A 19,323-nucleotide genomic window follows, 5' to 3' on the forward strand; every position below is an offset into this window, starting at 1 on the left:
GTCTTGTTAGATTATTGCGTTACATAACTTCAGATTAATTGACAGTGAACGTGGCCTAATCTTTGCATCTCTGAAAGAAAGAAAGGTCTTTCCAAAAGGTGACCCCCCGCCACCTTCAAGTCTGTGGTTTCCCTTTATTGACATGTGGAGTATCATTCTGGTCTATTTTTACTCACTTGTAGGTAGGGTAGAGTAATTATGGGACTGTTATTTACTGTAGCTACAGCTTTGATTTACATTTCTAGATAACGTGTGATTAGTCGAACCTTCCTTGCAGAGAAAATACAATTTGATTTAATTTTGTTACACACTAATAAATTACAGAAACTTAAATAAATCTTAGCTTTGAGGCAGAATGCAGTGGTATCATGCAAATCTCTAGATTGATCTGCATACAGTAGGTGAGCAGCAGCAGGCAGTTAAGTGGGAGTTTTAATCAAATTAAGCACAGGGAACACATGTCCACACTGACTGTAATCTTGTAATCTCATTGTGAAGTCTGTCAGTGGAGTCTCAATGGGCCTCCACTGTACATTAGCTGGCTGCATTAACTCCTTTTGATGACTAACAGATGAACAGCAAGCTTGTTAGTCACACTACCCGGTCTGTCTTTCAGTTTCATCACTTTTCATGTTGTGAAATGGAAGACGGCCCGGACACACACTAACACACATATATACAGTATATATTGCACTGCAGAGCTTTAACTCTACTGGGAGATAAACAGGTACAAGGTGTTAAGCTGTCATTTTGTTTCCATCTTACCATCTTAAATGTATCCACTTCACGACAGAGATAGATTTAGCTCAGGCCTATAGCATCATTTCCACCGTGGAGCAGCTATGTGTGACTGAAATAAGTGGCGTGATACTGACAAGCTTTATTTTTCTTTTCAAAGGAAATCTTAATGGCAACAATATGATTTCCTACAATACACAGCATCCATTGTTAACATTCATGTGTAGGCTCATGTAAACTCTATTCTTGAATAGATAAATGTAAACACAGGAAGTTTTCATCTAGCAGTGTACAGAATGTGTACCACTTGACCTACAGTATTTTCTGTCAGTCTGAACATTTATAGAAAGTGTTAAAATGTGTGCACATGTATGCAAGTACATCTCTGTGAGTACACAAACTCATGAACTGTCTTTGTTTTCTCTGTTTTACAGATTTACTGTAACACAGGCATCTAACTGGGGCACAGCTAGAAGCAGAAGGCTAATTTGGAGTGTTATTTAAAGCGACAAAGCCAAATCGAAGCCTAACTCTGACAGCCCAATGTTTGAACACGGGGTTCCAAATTCATCACTATGCTCCTAATGAAACATGCAGCAAAGTCACAGGGAGCTGAAAGGAAAGAGGGAAAACTGTGAACTCAGCTTCGGAAACACCAGGGAAACTGTATATATGGAAGCTCTCCATGAGCTCTTAGCACTATTTTGAATTCTGCTATTCGTTGATCTGTTTTATACGTTTAAGTGATGTCCTCACAGAGTTAGGCGTGTTGTATACACACATTAAATCAAGTGTGTACGATCTGTGTTGACTGTCAAAACCACTGTGTGTTTGAAGGTTTAATTTGCTGCTATACAATTACAAGGACCAGTTTGCTAAAATGCTTTGTATAACTGTCATAGACGTAGATGAATTCAATAAAAAAACATTGATTAAAGACACTTATATTAACCTATAAAACATATAGAATCTGGTTTTCAAGAATTAGAAATGTGGCCTAAATGTCTGTATTATTAGCGCATTAACTGTGACAATTACTGCATATTTAGTTTTACTAGTAGATTATTAAGTTTGATAATACTGAACATTTTTTTGCCTTGTGTTTAAAGGAGTTTTCAGTTATGTTCACATAGTGAAGTGAAAGTGCGTGCACCCATGTGAGAGTAACATGCCGCATGGAGGGTCTGTCCATCTCTGCTGGCTGTGACTCTGTGAGGAGTGTCAGACAATCTGATTGGAGGGGTATGATGTAAGAGGCAAAACTCAGAGAGGGGAGAAGTCCACCAAGTGCCTGACGCATCGCACTCACAAAGCTTAATATTGCTGTGAGCACTTCAAAGAAGGCAACTCAGATGAGAGTACCAGGGCTTTGATCAGCTATTATCTGCTCTCATGTGGATTTGGGCTGCTGGACAGTCAGAGGACTATGTTAAGAGAGATTTTAACAAGTAAATCAACCTGAAACTGTAAAAATAGGATAAAAATTTTAATTTGAATGTTAGGGTGACAAGTCCCCCATCCCCATTTGGAAATTATACCATTGGCTGTCGTAAGACATGGATTTCTAATATATAAAAAAGAAGATAAACTCATTCACTATGCATTAGCAAAACAAGATCTGGCGTTTTCAGTTATGTTCACATGGTGAAGTGAAACTGCGTGCACCCATGTGAGAGTGACATGCTACATGGAGCTTAATTTGGGTGTGTCCACCTACTGACTGTGACTCTTTGATGGGATGAAGTTTACACTGTTTTGTATTTCCAAAATCAATACTTCCATGCAAACCATATATTATGAAATTTAAGTTTTAGCATTAAAGTTGTTTAATGTGTTGTTATGTGTTCCCATATATCACAGGTTATAGTTTGTACACCTTTGTGCTTCCAACAAACTACTGACTATGATAGTTTCAAAGGAGCTCCATTTAACGACTAACTAGGCTACAAAAGAGAAAAAACTTTATTTTGTAATGTAGGCGTTATGTAACCGTGTTTGGATGTAATTTTACCAAGTGTCCAGCAGATGGCATGCATTTTCAAGAAACATGCAGAGGGAGTCCAGTACACTGATGTCTGTCACCCAGTGAGGTCTCCACGTTAGCACGCACGTGCCAGCTTCCTGACACGTTGGTCTCCACCTCTGTCTGCAAAATCATTATAAGTTTATACATTTCACCTTTCGCGTTAAAAAAAAGATTCTGTAACTGCAGCCTCCAACCCTCTGACCCCACCAATATCAGATCAATGACTATAGATGTGGCGTGGAACAAATAACATCTTAATAAACTATGTGGTCTTGGAATCAGTAAAGACAAATATATTACATTCAACTTCTAAAATAGACAGTAGCCTATTATCAGGATTTTTGTGCTGCGCACCTACCTCAAGTTTTGTTGCCAGTATTTCATATTTGCTGAAAACAATTGAAAAGCAGCATGTGTTTTCTGCAATATTGATTTATTAGAAATGAGGCCACTTTTACTTAAAAATGAATTAAAAACAATGTTTTATGGCAAATAAGAAGAATGATAACCTTAAGGCTGTCATAAATAGACAGCTACCAAAATAAAACAAATAAAAATAAAGTATTAATTTATCCTTTGCCTTGTAGCCTCCTTAAAAAAACAAATTCATGTCATTTTACGTTGTCTTCTAACAACAGGTTGCTCTCCTTCACTTGTGACTTTGATATTTTCAGGCCATCTTGTGACAGTCACAGCTTTAAGGACATTCATTCCCAGTCTGCGAAGCCTAACCAACCGGAAGCGCGGATTGATTTCTCTGTGGCAAGCAAGGACGGCTAAAAAAAAAAAAAAAAAAAATCAAAGGAGCGCTTATTAAATGATAATCCATCAACCCTCGAACGGGAATTCACAAAAGGAGACAAGCGTTTAAACCTCAAGTTGACAAGCTATCCGCTTAAATAGAGGATTATTCTTTCGGATATGGGATCTACCTTCAGGGTCCCCACCTGCTGGGCACCGTAATGGTGGTGAGTATCCATATCTTTGTAGAAGGGTCTCTCAGCCTCTTTAGCCGTGACAGTTTACTTTCACAAGGTTATTCGGATGTTATTTCTTTGCCGAGACAATAGAACTTAATCAATATGACAACCTCAGCTATGAGGATTTTGAAATAGGCCTATGTTTTATCTTTATCTTTATCTTTAATAAGCCTATAGAACCGCATCCTTATATAGTCTATTTTAAAGGGTTTTTTTCCATGCAAGAGATTTATTTAATTATGCAGAAATTTAGTCTTCAGTTCACGTAGTCTACCATTTGACAGAGGGTGTTTTTTAATTGCCTTATTATAGCCCAGTTATGGACTGTCTGACCATGAGGTGCACATTAATTCAAATAAAATGTAGCATATAGCCTCGTTGTCGTGACAAACAAAATAGGCTTCAAAAAAGCAAGCCCAGACGTGCTGGGAGGGCAATAGCCTATAGTCCACATATCTTCGGGCCTATTTGGTGTGAAAATGCTCCCTATTCGTAACATGTGACGCGAGAAGGACCGACATTTAAAGATGTTTCATATGTAAGCAGAAAAAAACAACAACAAAGGTCTATTGCTATTTTTGGTAAACCAGTTGCTCTCTGTATAGGGGATTGATTGCAAGCAACAGACACATCTGGCAAGGACACGCCCAGACTCATTCAGACCCATTCATGGTAGGACTTGTGAGCCTTTGCACATCAGTGAGGCTACGCTTATAGTCTTTAGGTCCCATTTCTTTACGTCCCAAGATTTTAACCCCATTTCAGGGTTTAATTGTGTTTTAATATATGCCATATGGAAATGTGGAGAAAACAAGTAGTTCAAGAAGGATATATTAGTTCATTTAAAGCTCTCTGGTGCCCTGGTTTTGCTTGAAGCCATTTCAACCACAGTTTAGGGACCACAGATGCCCCCCCCCCCCCCTCCTCCTGGACTCCAGTTTGGTCACCACTGGTTTCCATGACCGCTGAAGCGACTGAAAACCTCAACCTCGGTCGGTCGCTCTCTTGTTGTTCCTTGCTCCCGGGTGTCGTCGTGCTGGTGCTGGTGTATCTGGGGCGAGGTGGGAGGTGGGGAGGGCAGGGAGGGGGTGGACGTGACGGTCGCGGCTGATTCGGGAAGCTCTCGTCTGTGGCAAATGTGGCGAGAAGTGTCAGTTTTTGAAGTGATGGAGATAACGCGGAGGCATCATCAACATGGCGACAGCTGCCGCGGCCCCCTCGGCTCGTTTTGAAACCGCGACAATTAAGGTACCGTCAGACACCAGCCTGTGTCTTTTTCTCTGATTTCTAATTAGCCTTGCAAGCTACGTCCATCCACATACTTTCATGTCAGCCTCTGTAGCTCTGAGTTGGTAAGGAAATCAATACAGCAGTCCTAAAAAAAATACCATAGAAATATGTCTGTTACCTTCAGCCTATTACAGGTAACGTTAGGCCAGCTGCCACAGGAGATGAAAAAAACGTCCTCAAAGTGCTTTAAGGTGACGATAATCTCGCTGTAGAGACGCCTCTGTGTATGAATATTACAGGCACATTTGTGTAACTGTAGTTAAACACATTCACATACCTCTCAGGTATCATGTAGGTTTCCATTTGTTGTCTGTTTTCTGTGCGCTTCTCTCTCTAAGCACCATGGACAGCAGCGCCCTTTTGACACCGTGCCAGCTGAAATTGAAGTCATTCAGATGAAATGTGGGTAACTCAGGTAGATTTAGCCAGCAGAGGGCAAATGTCCAGCCAAAGAACACTCTAGAGATATTGTTTTTGTTGTTTAACAAAATGTCTGATACACTGGGGTTAGGTCCTCACTGGTGTGTTGCTGCTTGTCTCATTTAGCACCACGGACAGTGAAACATCATTTACTAGTAAGGCAGTAACTTTGAAAGATACACACTTTATTTGTTTAATTCAGACTTCTGAAGCCTGGTGGTGGCTTTTTTTTTTAACAGTAGTACTGTCGACATTGCATCAGGAAGTTTAATAGCACATTTGGACATGTGAGTGTTGTATTACAATGGAAACTGCTAACAAGAGCATGATAGAGGCCTTCCATCATGGTTTCATGTCATAATTTAGAAGGTTGTGAAAAAAGTTATCTTATGTTGTGGCCATTAGAGAAAAAGACTGAGATCAATTATTCTCCATTTTCCAAAGGCTTTTCATCTCTTAGCATCGATGTAAGTGTGCAAAAAACACTTGAAATTCACAGATAACCCTTGAAATAGCGAATGATTTTTTTTAAAAGCGCGGTATCCATGTGGAACGCTTAAGGCTGCCTACGTGTGAACCAGATTGCTTCTGATTTCATAGATGCCGTGATCCCTTTAGGTGCCAGGATACATAAGTGCAGAAATGTCTGCCGTCCCTACATGTTTTCAGTCTGTCATCTTATATTCGACCCAGGGATGACCACAGTAATAGCTGAGCTCAGAGGTGGGTGTGGATATTGGGCCTATGCGGTCGATCTGGCCTCACAACCTTCCCCCCACCCCACCAGCACCACCACCTAGCAGCTCATGCTAGACAGGTTGTCAGGCCACACATCACAACACTGGGTCCCGGGGCAGTCTTTTGGAAACAAGCAGATGTGCTGTTGTATGAGATTCCCCTATGGGAGAAGCTACAATTAATTCACAGTTTATGCCTGATGCATTCTTAGAAACACATTTGATGGCTACTGTGAGTTTTTAATAAGCCTCCAGTCCAGTAATTATGGATGTTTCGCTTTGCTGACCGTAATTTATGACCCAAGATTATCACCAAGATTATCATCAAGAAAGGGTTAAAATGTAATGTTTTATCATGCGTGTTATTGCATAAAAATACATGGTTGTTTTTAGGACAAAAGGTTTGTGATAGTGTTTTAAATTTTAGTTATTTGTCCCCTCAAAGACTTGATTATGTTGCAAAACTGTAATGCAAATTTTGACAAAGCCATTTTAGCTCCCCATACTCGCTTTTTTCATACCAGCTTCTTTGCTAGCTTTGGACCGTAAGACACAGTCCTCATCATGGACAGATGTTTAAACTTCTCGTCCGTGTTAGCTGAAAAGTAGCAACAAGTATGTAATCTTTTTTGTTGCAAATGTTAAAATCAAAAATTAACTCTAACACAGGGGAATTTCAAGGGATAGTTTGACATTTTGGATCAATTGGAATATGCTTACTGTAAAACTTAAATGAATAGCCTGGGCTTTTATTTGCTTCACTTCAACATCCTGCCTATATTTAGGAAAGACCTTTGATTTCATTACCATGCCAGTAAATCTGAATATATAAGACTGGTGCTCATTGTTTCCATAAAATGAACTAAACGGTTGAATGTTTTAGAATCTAAACAATCAAAAGATGTATAGCATGTCCATTTTGACAAAAGTTTAAACATTTAAATTGGTATGCACGATCTAAGCAGCTAAGAACCAGCTCAAGCAGGTGACCCGCTGCCCTTAAGAGGTTTTAAACATCCAGAGAACTTCTAAAAAAACCCAGACGAGTCTTCTAATTGAGTTTAATGCGTTTGTCAAAACTGTGTTTATTTGTCAAAACTATAGCTACACCAGACTAGTAAAAGGGACAGGCGTCTAATGGGTTACTAGGCTTTAAAGTGAATTTTTAGAATATTTAGTATCTCTCCGAGTGTTAGATGAAAAGATCGATATCACTCTCATATTTGTCACTTTGTTATGAAGCTACAGCCAGAAGGTGGTTAGCTTGGCTTAGCATTAATACTGGAAGCAGGGGCATGAAAACTAGCCTGACTATGTAAGTGAAACAAACAAGATGTAACGTTTAAATTAGTGAGCTTTAGAGTTGTTGTTTTCTTACGTTCGGAGCCATGCTAGCTGTTTCCCCCTTTTCCCAGTTTTTATGCTCATCTAGGCAAACCGGCAGCTGGCTTTGACTTCATATTTATTCTGCAGACATGAGAGTGGTATTGATTTCCTCTTAACTGACAGTAAGAAAGCAAAAAATTGGATTTTCCAAACATTTTACTGGAGGATTCTATGGATAACAACCTGCTTTTATATCACTTGATGTTTCATTATTTCATTCAGAGAAGATTATTTTTTAAATGAAATCAAGAATGAACTTCACCCACTGTTATCGATGGTGAGGTCACATTTTTTGACTTCCCACTTCCACGTGGTCAGGAAAGGAAGTCTGGTGGCAGAGATGTGTAAAAAGAGAGTTTGTGAATTAGTTTAGGTATGGTGTGACATTGTTAGGTGTGACACATACAGTCTAAAACCGGTAAAACTCATATTTAGATCACGGATGACACTGTGTTCCAGACTTTCCCTTGGTTGCTTGCTTCTGAGACACAGGGTTGAATGTCAAAATAGCTTAAAATTGTCCCTTGCTCTACCCCTGCTTTTTAAAATACAAAGAAAAATAGGCTGTGGTGGGCTGAGGAGGTCTCTGTTCGTTCATTTCCATTTGGAAAAAGCTCAAGTAGACATCAGCCAGAGCCCAGGTTCCTGTTTTCTGGGCCAGTATACGTTTGTCCCACAAGGAACGAGACTGTGAGACTGCAGAGAGTGGGAGGCACCGAGGATGCACTGATAATGGCTCAAGGGTTTTTTGGGAAGATCTTGTTTGTGTGCCTTGCCTCTATTCCCTGCGGGAACATGATGGGCTTCTGGGTGTGAAGGGTGTTCCACAGGGGGGAATCTGGTGTTGGTGCTGATTGGTGTAGGGGAAAAAAATTAATAATTGCTGTCAACTGCATTTTTTCTGCTGAAAGCTAAAACAGTTAATTTTTTACTAATTTGAGGCCATCCACCAGTTAATTATGCGATAAACGACAGCACGGCCTATCCAGAAACCACTTTCTCCATGAAGCTAAATGCAGCAATAAATAGATTTAGACGGAGCATTAAACGGTGGAAAGTGGCAAGATTGTGTTCTCTTGAGAGAGTCTTTTGCTTGTCTTTTTCTCACGCTGTCCACCTCAGTTGGTGCTGGCTATTTCTGTGTCCCTGTGAATCAGCTGAGGGCCTGCCACCAACGTCAGAGCCGTTGTTTATTCCCTCTCTAAAGCCTCCACCCTACCTGTGACCCTGCCCCTCGGTCATTAAAACACTCTACCCAGACATCAGCGTGACACACGACACGATGTTTGTTCTCCTCCAAAGTGTAGAAGCAGTGTGCCTTTAAGCAGACAGGTGGTTTGCCTCCAAACTCAAAGCAACATAAAAGCAGATCAAGTCAAGTCATCGGTTATACAACTAGAAAAGTCACACGCTTGTGATATACATTAAGGAGATCAAATTGGTAGTAGTCACTCGGAAACATTTTAATGTGATATGTGCTCTCTTTATGTTTTACTCCTCTATATAATTTCCTTAGTGGCTGTATGCTTGTCTCATAAGTGACCTTGGAGCATTATTATATTTGCCTCCTTAATGAATGTGATGGCAATTTAACATGTTGGTCTCATGTCAGCATACTGTAAGTGCCGGAGTCACTTTTATGTAAAAGCCACAACGGCAATCTTACTTCTGTAACACTCAACATGGCACATGTCTGAACTGAATGTAAACAGATTTAAGTAAAGAGCAGCAGCACAAGGTTACATAAACAAAGAGACATTGAAAGATGATTAATTGTGAAAACATTTGATTTGTTGTTTTGATTTTAAATGTACTTAAGGTCCATCTGTATGAAAGGTGCTATATAAATAGTTTTTAAAATTATTATTATTAAATGCAAGTTGTGTTTGCCTGATGAAGATCACTCTAATCTCTTTATGCTCAACTAAAACAAAATAAGTTTTAAAATCCACCACTTTAAGTAAATGTTTCTTACGGCTTTATTCAGACACAACAGCACATTTACAGAAATGTGCTCTCTAACTTATCCAGGTAGGGTTTCCAGATTTCTTACAGCAGGAAGTGAATGTAGCAATGATTTTCTAGCCATGACTCCTGACCCGTTTCCCTCCCTTATTCCCTTCTCGTTGCAGCTCCCTGCCCCAGCTGAGCCCCTCGCTGCCCTCTGAAGGAGCAGGATGACAAGATGGCACAGCTGCTTGTACCGCCCGGACCTGACAGCTTCTGCCCCTTCGTCCCCGAGTCGTTGGCCGCCATCGAGAGGCGAATCGCCGAGGAGGAGGCCCGGAGACCGCGGTCGGAGCGCCGCAACGACAGCGACGATGAAAATGGGCCCAAGCCCAACAGTGACCTGGAGGCGGGGAAGTCTCTCCCCTTCATCTACGGGGACATCCCTCCCCATTTGGTGTCCACCCCTCTGGAGGACATTGACCCCTACTACAGCAATCAGAAGGTCCGTTTAAAGGTTATGAGTTCAATAGTCCAACTTATCAAAGGAAAATATTAACACTAATGTGAATGGATTCTTTTAAGACATGCTCTTTTCTGTGCTGGCCTTAAAGCATAATTATTTGTACTAATTTAGCTTTCAATTACGGTATGACTCAAGCACTGAATTGTGATACATTACAGGTTTGTACTTTTTAGTCAAAGCTTTTCAAAAGCTTGAAGTTAATTGCCAGATGCTCTTAGCAAACTATTTTAAGGAAACACATGGGCAGATGTAGCAATTTCCTCCCACGTAAGACAACTTGCTGAAGAAAGATAACTGAATAAATTAACTTCCTATCTTTCAGTGTAGGCAGATTCATTTAAATCAAAGGTTAGAGTGCAGCGAAGTCTTTTGTAATCATGGTCACTACCATTCATGTGTTTCATGGACGTAATTACTCAACTTCTGTACTTTTGAGATAATTGTACTTGAGTATTTTTTTTTTATGCTTCTTTACACTTTTTCTCTTTATTAAAGTTGGACTAAACTGGTTCCCCTATCTCCATTTGTTATGCTAAGCTAAGCTAACTGGCTGCTCGCATCGATCCTCTTATCTAACATTCGGCAACAAAGCGAATAAGTGTATTTCGCAAAATGTTAAACTATCCCTCTAAGCTTGAATTAAGACCTTGGAACAGAGTATGCTTACATTGTTTTACTTTTACTTAACTAAAGGATCTGAATATTTCTTCCACCACTGGCAACAGCTACAACATGTGCTCAGCCAAGTCAGAACCCTTAAAGCATGTGCCAACAGAGGTGCTAAATGCTAATCTGAGCTGTTGTGCCAGTTGAACTGCGGTGCCAACATGTCCTGCCTGAAGACTCATCCAGCTTCATTATAATAACACAGACCCTGAGCAGAGGCTGAACAGAGAGGGCAGCCTACTCCTCTCTGCTGTTATGACTAATAATACTAATCCTCTTTGCTGTTATGACTAATCAAGCAGGCACGATGAGCAGACACTATAAGACACAAAATAACACATGTGGATTCATGAAATGACTGTTCAGTGCTGTTTTATATCTCCTCTGTGTGCCGCATCTCTCAAATATAACACAGAGAAGATGAGCAGGGATGAAACAAGCCTTTGTGTGATACAGTTTTTAATGAATTTTGTTCTGTCTCTCTTTCAGACCTTCATAGTATTGAATCGTGGGAAGACAATCTTCCGTTTCAACGCCAATCCTGCCTTGTACATGATAAGCTCCTTCAACCCTGTAAGGAGGATAGCTATTAGAGTTTTAGTACATTCATATCCTTTTCAGAGTTTGCTACAGACACGGCTTGATTTGGATTAAAGAGTTTATCAGAGAAAAGAGGGATTTTAATGTGCTGATGTTGAAGACTAAATGTCATGATTGGTTTAGACTTTCTTTGTAGGCATGCATCAGGCTTTACTGCTGCTGAGTGAATGGAAACACGTATACATACTGTCGCATTTATGCATGGGGAAATGTGCTAGTGTGTCATACATCATGCATGTATGAGTACAGAAAATTATGCTCAAAAACACAAATGTTCCATTGTGTTCCTTGACTTCGTCTCTACGATGTTCAGCATGTTGATCATGTTCACCATCCTGACCAACTGTGCTTTCATGACCCTGAGTAATCCCCCAGAATGGGCCAAGAATGTAGAGTAAGTAACCATTTTTTCTCATTTACGTCTGTAAAACAGATTATCTTTTGGTTTTACATTGACATATTGATTTACCCGTATTGAACCTGATTCCAATTTTCATCAAAAACCACACCTGTTCTTCTTCTTCACACAAATACATGTTACACACACACTGAAATCACACCCAACCTACACATATATAGATAACAGTATGTCTGATGTCCGGTCGTGGATAAGCATACTCAAATCTGCTTAGAGAAGACACACCTTGCCTAATAATTCTCTTGTTTAGACGTTATCTTCAGTATCAGAAGTAATCAACTGGTTGCTGTCTGTGCATCCATTGTTAAAGTGAAAACAAGATCTGCTAATAGCTAATGCAATATATCTTTCCATGATGTAAAATTGTAAAAATCTAAATGAGTCAGTGTGTCAGAGATCACTCCGTTGTTTATTCATTCACTACTCCCTGTACAGACATCAGTTGACTCTTTAATGAGCAGTAAAGTGAGATTTGAGACACTTATGAATGATCATTATTTGGAGTCATCAGGTGTAGTGTCGGTCTGTCGACTTGTCATTTTTGTCTCTATAAAATGTGCCGCATTGCATTATGGAATTCTTAGTCACTGAGACTGCTTGATATTGCTCCATTGTGGAAGGCTGTGTGGAGGGCTCTATGTAGTGCATACATTTTAGACTCAGATTTTGGACACTCAAATAAGAAAAGTGCAGAGTATAGTAAGTATAGTTCTAGGTAGGGGTAGGGAGTAATTTCATGCATATGCAGTGTTCATGTCATACAGGATGTGTCAGATAGGAAAGATTCCCAGAGATGGTCCTGTGAGGCTTAAGAAACTGTGCAGTGACCAAATGTCACCATAACCATTCAATTTGTGTTTAATTACTATGAACCACAGACTTTGACTGATGTGAGGCGTCCATGTTTGTTCGGTTTTCAGCCTCTTTTGTATTATTAAGTGCCAAGTCGGATGTTTTGGAGCTTTCAGAGAAATTCCCAGTCGAATTTTCGACTTGAATGTTGATGAAAACGCTATTGACAAGTTGGACATTTGTGATAATGATAACTCCGATACAGCATGAGCGGCATAAGCCAATGACTCTTTGGCAACATAACACTAACTGCCTTAATCCACCAGAGCATGATGGGAACTGTAGTTCCAAAACTCAGCATGTTTATCCCAAATACAAAAGGGAAAAACAAAAAGAGTGACAAAAACATTAGATAGCATTAAACTTTATTTTAGAAGAAATGTAATTGTGAACACGCAAATGCAGTAAAGCAAACTGAACTGTCTGACAAAGTGGATCAGTACACACTACAGCAACATTTGGAGATAATGTGATAATCAAGAATCCCATTACGAAAATGGATGACTAATGAGAGGACACAGTCATACAGGTCATGTGAAAATCTAGTGCTGCGCTGCATGGGTCTGTCACCTTGCCTCTGAGCAATGGAGCCGCTAACCAACATCATTATCTCTCCCTGCGTGCCTTGTCCTCCTCTCTCCTTGCACTTCCCCTCTTCCTCACCTTGTTCACCAGGTACACATTCACAGGGATTTACACCTTCGAGTCCCTTATAAAGATCCTGGCCAGGGGCTTCTGTGTGGGGAAGTTCACTTTCCTGCGGGACCCGTGGAACTGGCTGGATTTCAGTGTTATCCTCATGGCGTAAGTATCCTGACAAGCATAGTTAGGATCAGCTTAACATGATCTGGCATAAATTAAGAGGCCAAATGCTTTAAATGCAAATCAGCCCAGCAGCCTATTAAGTCCCACTGAATGTGAGGAGAAGAACAGAAAATGAAGAGGGGCATGATAATCTGCAGCTAATTCGTCTACGTCTTGTGAGCATGGCCAGAAATATCAGCTTTGGTCATAATGGATGTGAGCCCCCAAAGCATGGAGTATCTTGGCCCATATTTGTCCCACGCTTCAATAACTCCAGCTACTAGTCTTGAAACTACAAAATAAAGCCGTCAGCATTAGGTTACGTAGTGAATGTTGGCTGATTTTTTTGTGTTCGTAGTATTTGTTGCTCCGAAGGATTACTCACTGATCACATAATATAATAACACTGCGACCCTTTTTTGCCTGAGAGATGAATTCATGATGCTGTTATGAGAGGTGGTTTTTATTTCTCAGATGTCTGTGCACGTGTATTGGGTTTCTGACTGTGTAATGCTGTGTAGTAACTGTGCATTTGATCCTGCAGGTATATAACAGAGTTTGTAAACCTAGGCAATGTTTCAGCTCTGCGCACGTTCAGAGTATTGCGAGCTTTGAAAACTATCTCAGTAATACCAGGTAAGGCTGCCCGCGCCTGCTGCCAGCACTCCTGCCATTTGTCCTCTGTGTGTGACAGTTTGCCGTTCCCTCCTCTCCCCTGCCCTCCCCACGACCCTCCTTTTGTCTTGTCATGCCATGTGCGTGATTGCCTGATTTGTGTGTGCGCGTGTACGTGTGTGTGTGTCCCCTTTTTCCGAAATGCCCCTCTACCCGACTCCCACCCTCCCTCCTTCCTCCTCCCCCTCCGTTCCCTTCCCTTACAGATATGTCACAGAGTTTGTGGACCTGGGCAATGTCTCAGCACTGCGAACCTTCAGGGTTCTGCGAGCCCTGAAAACTATATCAGTCATCCCAGGTGAGAGAGCCATCAAGGCCCATAGGGTTAATGAAATGCTAACAGCTAACATTCAAGCACCCTTCCCGCCCCCTCTCAGCTCATCTCACTCTAGCTAAGCGTAATGACGCTCATCGCCGTCCCTCATGCTGCCTTCGTCCCAAGGCTAGTAAAAGCTGGAATCTGGCTCCAATCTGCACAGATTGACAGGATTCGTAGCTTTTAGATACATCCTTTAAGGCAGAATTCTTTTTGGTTGAAATCTATTCTTGCCTTGGGAGACTTACTTATTTGTTTTTCCTTTTTGCATGAGACATTGCAAAAGCCGATTTTCTGGTGGCAAGCACTTGTGTGTGTAGGGTTCCTCCTTACCTTGTTTTCCTGTGCATGTCTTGTTCAATGTTGTGTGTTTTTGGAGAAATTGTGATATGGTGAATGGTGGTTGGGTAACGGTATTCCAAACACTAAAACTATTCACATCTCAAACTAACACAAAGGTCACAATATGCATTACTTATTCTAGCTGTCACATCTACATTTGGACCCACTTTAAACATTTTGAGCTCTATTATAAGCCTAGAACAAGCAGTGCTAGCACATGTTGGTATTTTCCTGACCTTGAAATGCCTTTTGCCGTTCACTTCATGATATTTATGTGTAGAGCATAGTGTACATGGCACAAAGGTGGGGGAAATGGTGAAACAAGAGTTATGTTTTGGTTAAAATTGGGTCTTTAATGTTGAGCATTGACATCTGAAGACCTGATTGGTTTTCCACACTGCAACACTGTGTGAAAGAAATAGTTCGGCATTTTTTGAAATAGGCTTACTGCCTTGTGGAGAGTTAAATGAGAAGATTAATACCACTATCATGTCTGCAAACTAAAGTGATTAGCTTAGCTTAGCATAGAGACTGGAAGCAGATGAAACAGCTAGCCTGGCTCTGTCAGAAGTTTAAAAATGCACTTTCCAGCACCTCTAAAGCTGACAATTTACATCCTGTATCCAATTTCTTTAATCTGGACAAAAAACACAATTTCAAGATACCAAACCATAAGCTTTTTTTGACCATTTAGACATTTCGGCTTATGTACAAATTAAACAAACAAAACGCACTGTATTATTGACTGATGACGCAGTACATCAGCGGTAAGGCTTCCAGCCTTAATGCTAAGCTAATCTAAGATAAACATTTGCTTGCTTGTACAGCCATGTAAGTGGCGTCAAATTCTCAGCATGAAAGCATTTCCCAAAATGTTGAACTAATCCTTTATTAAGTTGTTGGTTCCATCAGCAAGAACAAACTAAATACTTGATGAAATTCTGCAGCAGTTTCAAAACAGTGAAAACAGCAAAATGCAACATTACACACAAAAAATATGAACACAAATTACACATCACATGTTCACATATTGCCCCCCTGAACCTTCCAAACAACATTATTTTCTGACTTGAAGAAGCTGATGTGGACTTTTGTCTATGTTTGATCACCCATTTTCCTCATGCTCCACCACCAGCTGCATGAGAAAGGTATGAGACCAGTAAAGTAACTGGCTGGAGAGCATAGCAGTCCAGAGACCAATATCGTAGCTTTCTCTAGTGATTCATCCTTTCTCAGTAGTGATCTGTGTCAGCCTGGTTCCTTTATGACAACAGTTCATACAGGAACCTCCACTGCAGATCCCCCTAGCTGCTTTGCTACTGTAAGCTCTTAGTAGCAGCTTCTTCTCTATACAAGCGTGTGGCTTTAATTAGTAGGCAGTAATCATTCTGCAATGCACCCCTCCCGCCCCCTTGCCCTCCCTCCTGTTTAGGCTTGAAGACCATTGTTGGCGCACTGATCCAGTCGGTAAAAAAGCTGTCGGACGTCATGATCCTCACTGTGTTCTGCCTCAGCGTATTCGCCCTCATCGGCTTGCAACTCTTCATGGGCAACCTGAGGCAAAAGTGCGTGCGAATCGTCAGCAACAGCAGCAACATCACGACTGACGACGCAATGTTTTTCAACAACACCCCGCTGGAAATCAACACCACGTTTCTGCAGAACACCGAAGAGAACTCCTTCAACTGGACAGAGTACATCAGTGACGAGAGTAAGCCCAGTGAGGCGGTGTGAAAGTGCTGTTACATGTCTGCCAGGCGCACATAGGGGTTAACCAGGGTCAAGTTAGCATCCATCACAGACGGCCTGAGTCAGATACCGGTTACTTCATATGCAGAGATGGGTCAGGGGGGTGGTGGTGGTGGTGGTTGTGTGGGGGAGGTCAGGCATGCTAGCCTGCTGCCGTGATAAGGAGTGACAGCAATGGCTGGGAGCAGTGGCTGCGCTCTCTAACAAGGGCTGGTGGGAGAATGCAGCAAATGTTGTGGATAATCGCCACAACAATAAAACCCTCTACTTTCACCCCCTCGCTACCCTTCATCATTCTCCCATAGCCCATCTGTGTGGCATGAGCAGCTTAGTGCTAGAGGAGGGTGAGTCACTGACCGCCAGCAGGATATCGAGGAGACGTGCACCAGCTACATGACAAGCTGATGCCAGAGCAAGATGAGAAGAAGAAGAGAGAGACAGAGATGATTAAAATTGTTTTAAAGTCTAGCATCTTAATTGCATCATAGACTACATTTGCCCCTAAAATGATCTGATTTGATTGTTATTTAGTGACAGTTAAGTGGTAGATACAGAGTGGACAGAGTGACCGTGACAGCTTCAACAGTCACATGTGCTCATGTCTCACACACACACACGGGATGACTAATGTGGTTGGGTGTTTAAACAACAAAATCACCACTTTCTCCCAGCCACTGTATGCCACTCAAAAACTGAAATCCACAGGGTGCATATTGTCTTCCTGTTCTCTCATCGATCTTTCTGTTTCTTCATATCCCCTGTTTAACCCCCTTGATGTGGCCCTGACTGACCGTCCCCTCTGTCTCTCCTCTCCTCTAGGTAATCACTATTTCCTCCCTGGCAGCAGGGATGCTCTGCTCTGTGGAAATGGCAGTGGTGCTGGGTAAGGCATGACATGTTTTATTTATATGGCCAGTTAGATGCGCTACAAAGCTGAGCACACACAATTAGTGTCGACACTCGACACTGTGCCAAAGCATCACAGGCATCTAAAATACTGGTTAAACTGTAGGTGCATTTAATTTCATGTGTTTTGGCAAGGGTTGAAACTCCTTCCATTTTATTTTTGTTGTTATTGGATTGATTTCAGTTGATATGTAAGCCATTTATTAAAGCTGCGTATTCCATCCTAAAAGGTACACAGACATTGTGACAGTTTCAAGCTTTCAGTTTTCCTTTAGTTTTGTCAGCTAGAGGCCGATAGGTTAGTTGCATCAATGAGGCTGATGATGTCACAGGCCCAAATTGTGTGTAATGCCGCATCCGAGACCTACTGGAACTGGGATATTTCCCAGTTGAAACTTCCGACTTCCAACCTCAAAGCGTTTCAGTTGCATGGTGATGCATGACACCAAATGTAAACAATCAACATGGCTGACCAACTGATGTTTCTTTGGCAAGTTTATGCACAGTTAAACCCCCAGCATTGCACTGATGTTAGGCTAATTTAAAGGATGGCCATTGTATTAATAACAAGTGATAAATATACGTTACTTGTTAACTGTGTATCCTTCTAGCTACATCAGTTGGTAATCCTCAAAATTCAGCAGAAGTTGTAGGCTATATTTCCAAATGCTTTCACATTTCTGGGCATTTTTAACATTTTAGTGAATAACTCTTGTGAAGAGAAGATGACTTTCAGAGATTCTTTACTGCAATCAGCTACCTAATAACATTGGCAAAACATTTCTACATCAATTTACATGCAGAACAGGTTTTACTATAAGATAGCATGAATTATTTAAATACATGGAAATGTACTTTATGTTGCCTTTTAGTTTATGTTGTATGTGTGCTTCCATGGGAGCTGGCATTGTTGTGTGACGCCATTCGGCTGCTACTCGTGAAGTTGGGGTACAATTTTCTAGTAGGAAATGCGACTTCAAGTGGCGTTCCATGGTATTTTTTGTAGTTGGAGACCAGAAATTCCCAGTTGCCTGGAATGCAGCATAAGAAACAACATCAACACATATCAGATGTGCTAAGGCACAGGCAACTGGACTTGCTTTAGCCCTGATCCAGGACTGTTTACTACACATCACGGTCTGACATGGCTATCTCCAAGTACTTGGACAAGATTAGCTCATAAAATTTGATACAGGAAGAATAATAACAAAAACAAAAGCAATGGATGGAAAGGAATCTTCTTAGACTCGGATTGGGTGGCTGTAAACTAAAAACATGATTTTTTACTGACATCTGGCAGTATTGAGTGTGTATTACTCTCCTGTGTGATGGTCTGCAGACAATTTGAACACAAGTGAATGGAAATAGATGGAGTAATGGTTTCCCCTAATTTGTGGGGACACAATAGCCCACCCTGACAAGTTGATATCGTAGCCTCCAAATTCTTTAAAGAGCTCTTTCTAGTCATCAGCTCTGCTGTATTTAATATTATATCTGTGTCCCTGATCAATTTAAGAAAACCTGGCCTCGATCCATTCATTTAGACCTATATCAAAATGACCTCTTAATTCCAGAATATTGGAAAAACGGTTTGATAAGCAGCTCCTTGAAAGGAAATAAATTTTTGACAAATTTCAACCTGGCTTTTGCCAAAAGCACATGAAATCCTCATGCAGGCTGACAGGGGGAACACTCCATCTCAGTTCTACTAGACGTGCAGCATTTTAACCCATTGATTTTCCATTCTAATCCATAGACTACATAATGGGTTGGGAAAGCGCCTGAGTGGTTTGGTTCATATTTGTCAAACAGAAGCTTCTCGGCCTCGATGGGGAAATTTGTGTCTTTATCCACACGTTAGATGGGGCGCTTCAGCCTTCTTTTCTCTTTGTGTATGCTTCTCGTCTCGTAATCAGTTGCTTTGGTTGTACTGTATATCCTATCA

The 19,323-nt window shown here is 41.0% G+C and overlaps 1 protein-coding gene across 1 annotated transcript in view; it reads left to right on the forward strand.

Annotated features, from left to right (window-relative positions):
• The first annotated feature begins 4,855 nt into the window (after positions 1 to 4,855).
• scn1lab (sodium channel, voltage-gated, type I like, alpha b) overlaps positions 4,856 to 19,323 on the forward strand; it is a 41,794-nt gene continuing 27,326 nt past the window's right edge. Inside the window, exons 1-8 of the mRNA XM_046053806.1 lie at positions 4,856 to 4,992; positions 9,710 to 10,029; positions 11,206 to 11,324; positions 11,621 to 11,710; positions 13,262 to 13,390; positions 14,272 to 14,363; positions 16,156 to 16,434; positions 17,292 to 17,355. Coding sequence (XP_045909762.1) covers positions 9,763 to 10,029; positions 11,206 to 11,324; positions 11,621 to 11,710; positions 13,262 to 13,390; positions 14,272 to 14,363; positions 16,156 to 16,434; positions 17,292 to 17,355 — 1,040 coding nt within the window. The 5' untranslated portion in view covers positions 4,856 to 4,992; positions 9,710 to 9,762. The remainder of the gene's footprint in view (positions 4,993 to 9,709; positions 10,030 to 11,205; positions 11,325 to 11,620; positions 11,711 to 13,261; positions 13,391 to 14,271; positions 14,364 to 16,155; positions 16,435 to 17,291; positions 17,356 to 19,323) is intronic.

Source organism: Micropterus dolomieu, linkage group LG01 (assembly GCF_021292245.1).
Source record: "Micropterus dolomieu isolate WLL.071019.BEF.003 ecotype Adirondacks linkage group LG01, ASM2129224v1, whole genome shotgun sequence".
Taxonomy (NCBI): Eukaryota; Metazoa; Chordata; class Actinopteri; order Centrarchiformes; family Centrarchidae; genus Micropterus; species Micropterus dolomieu.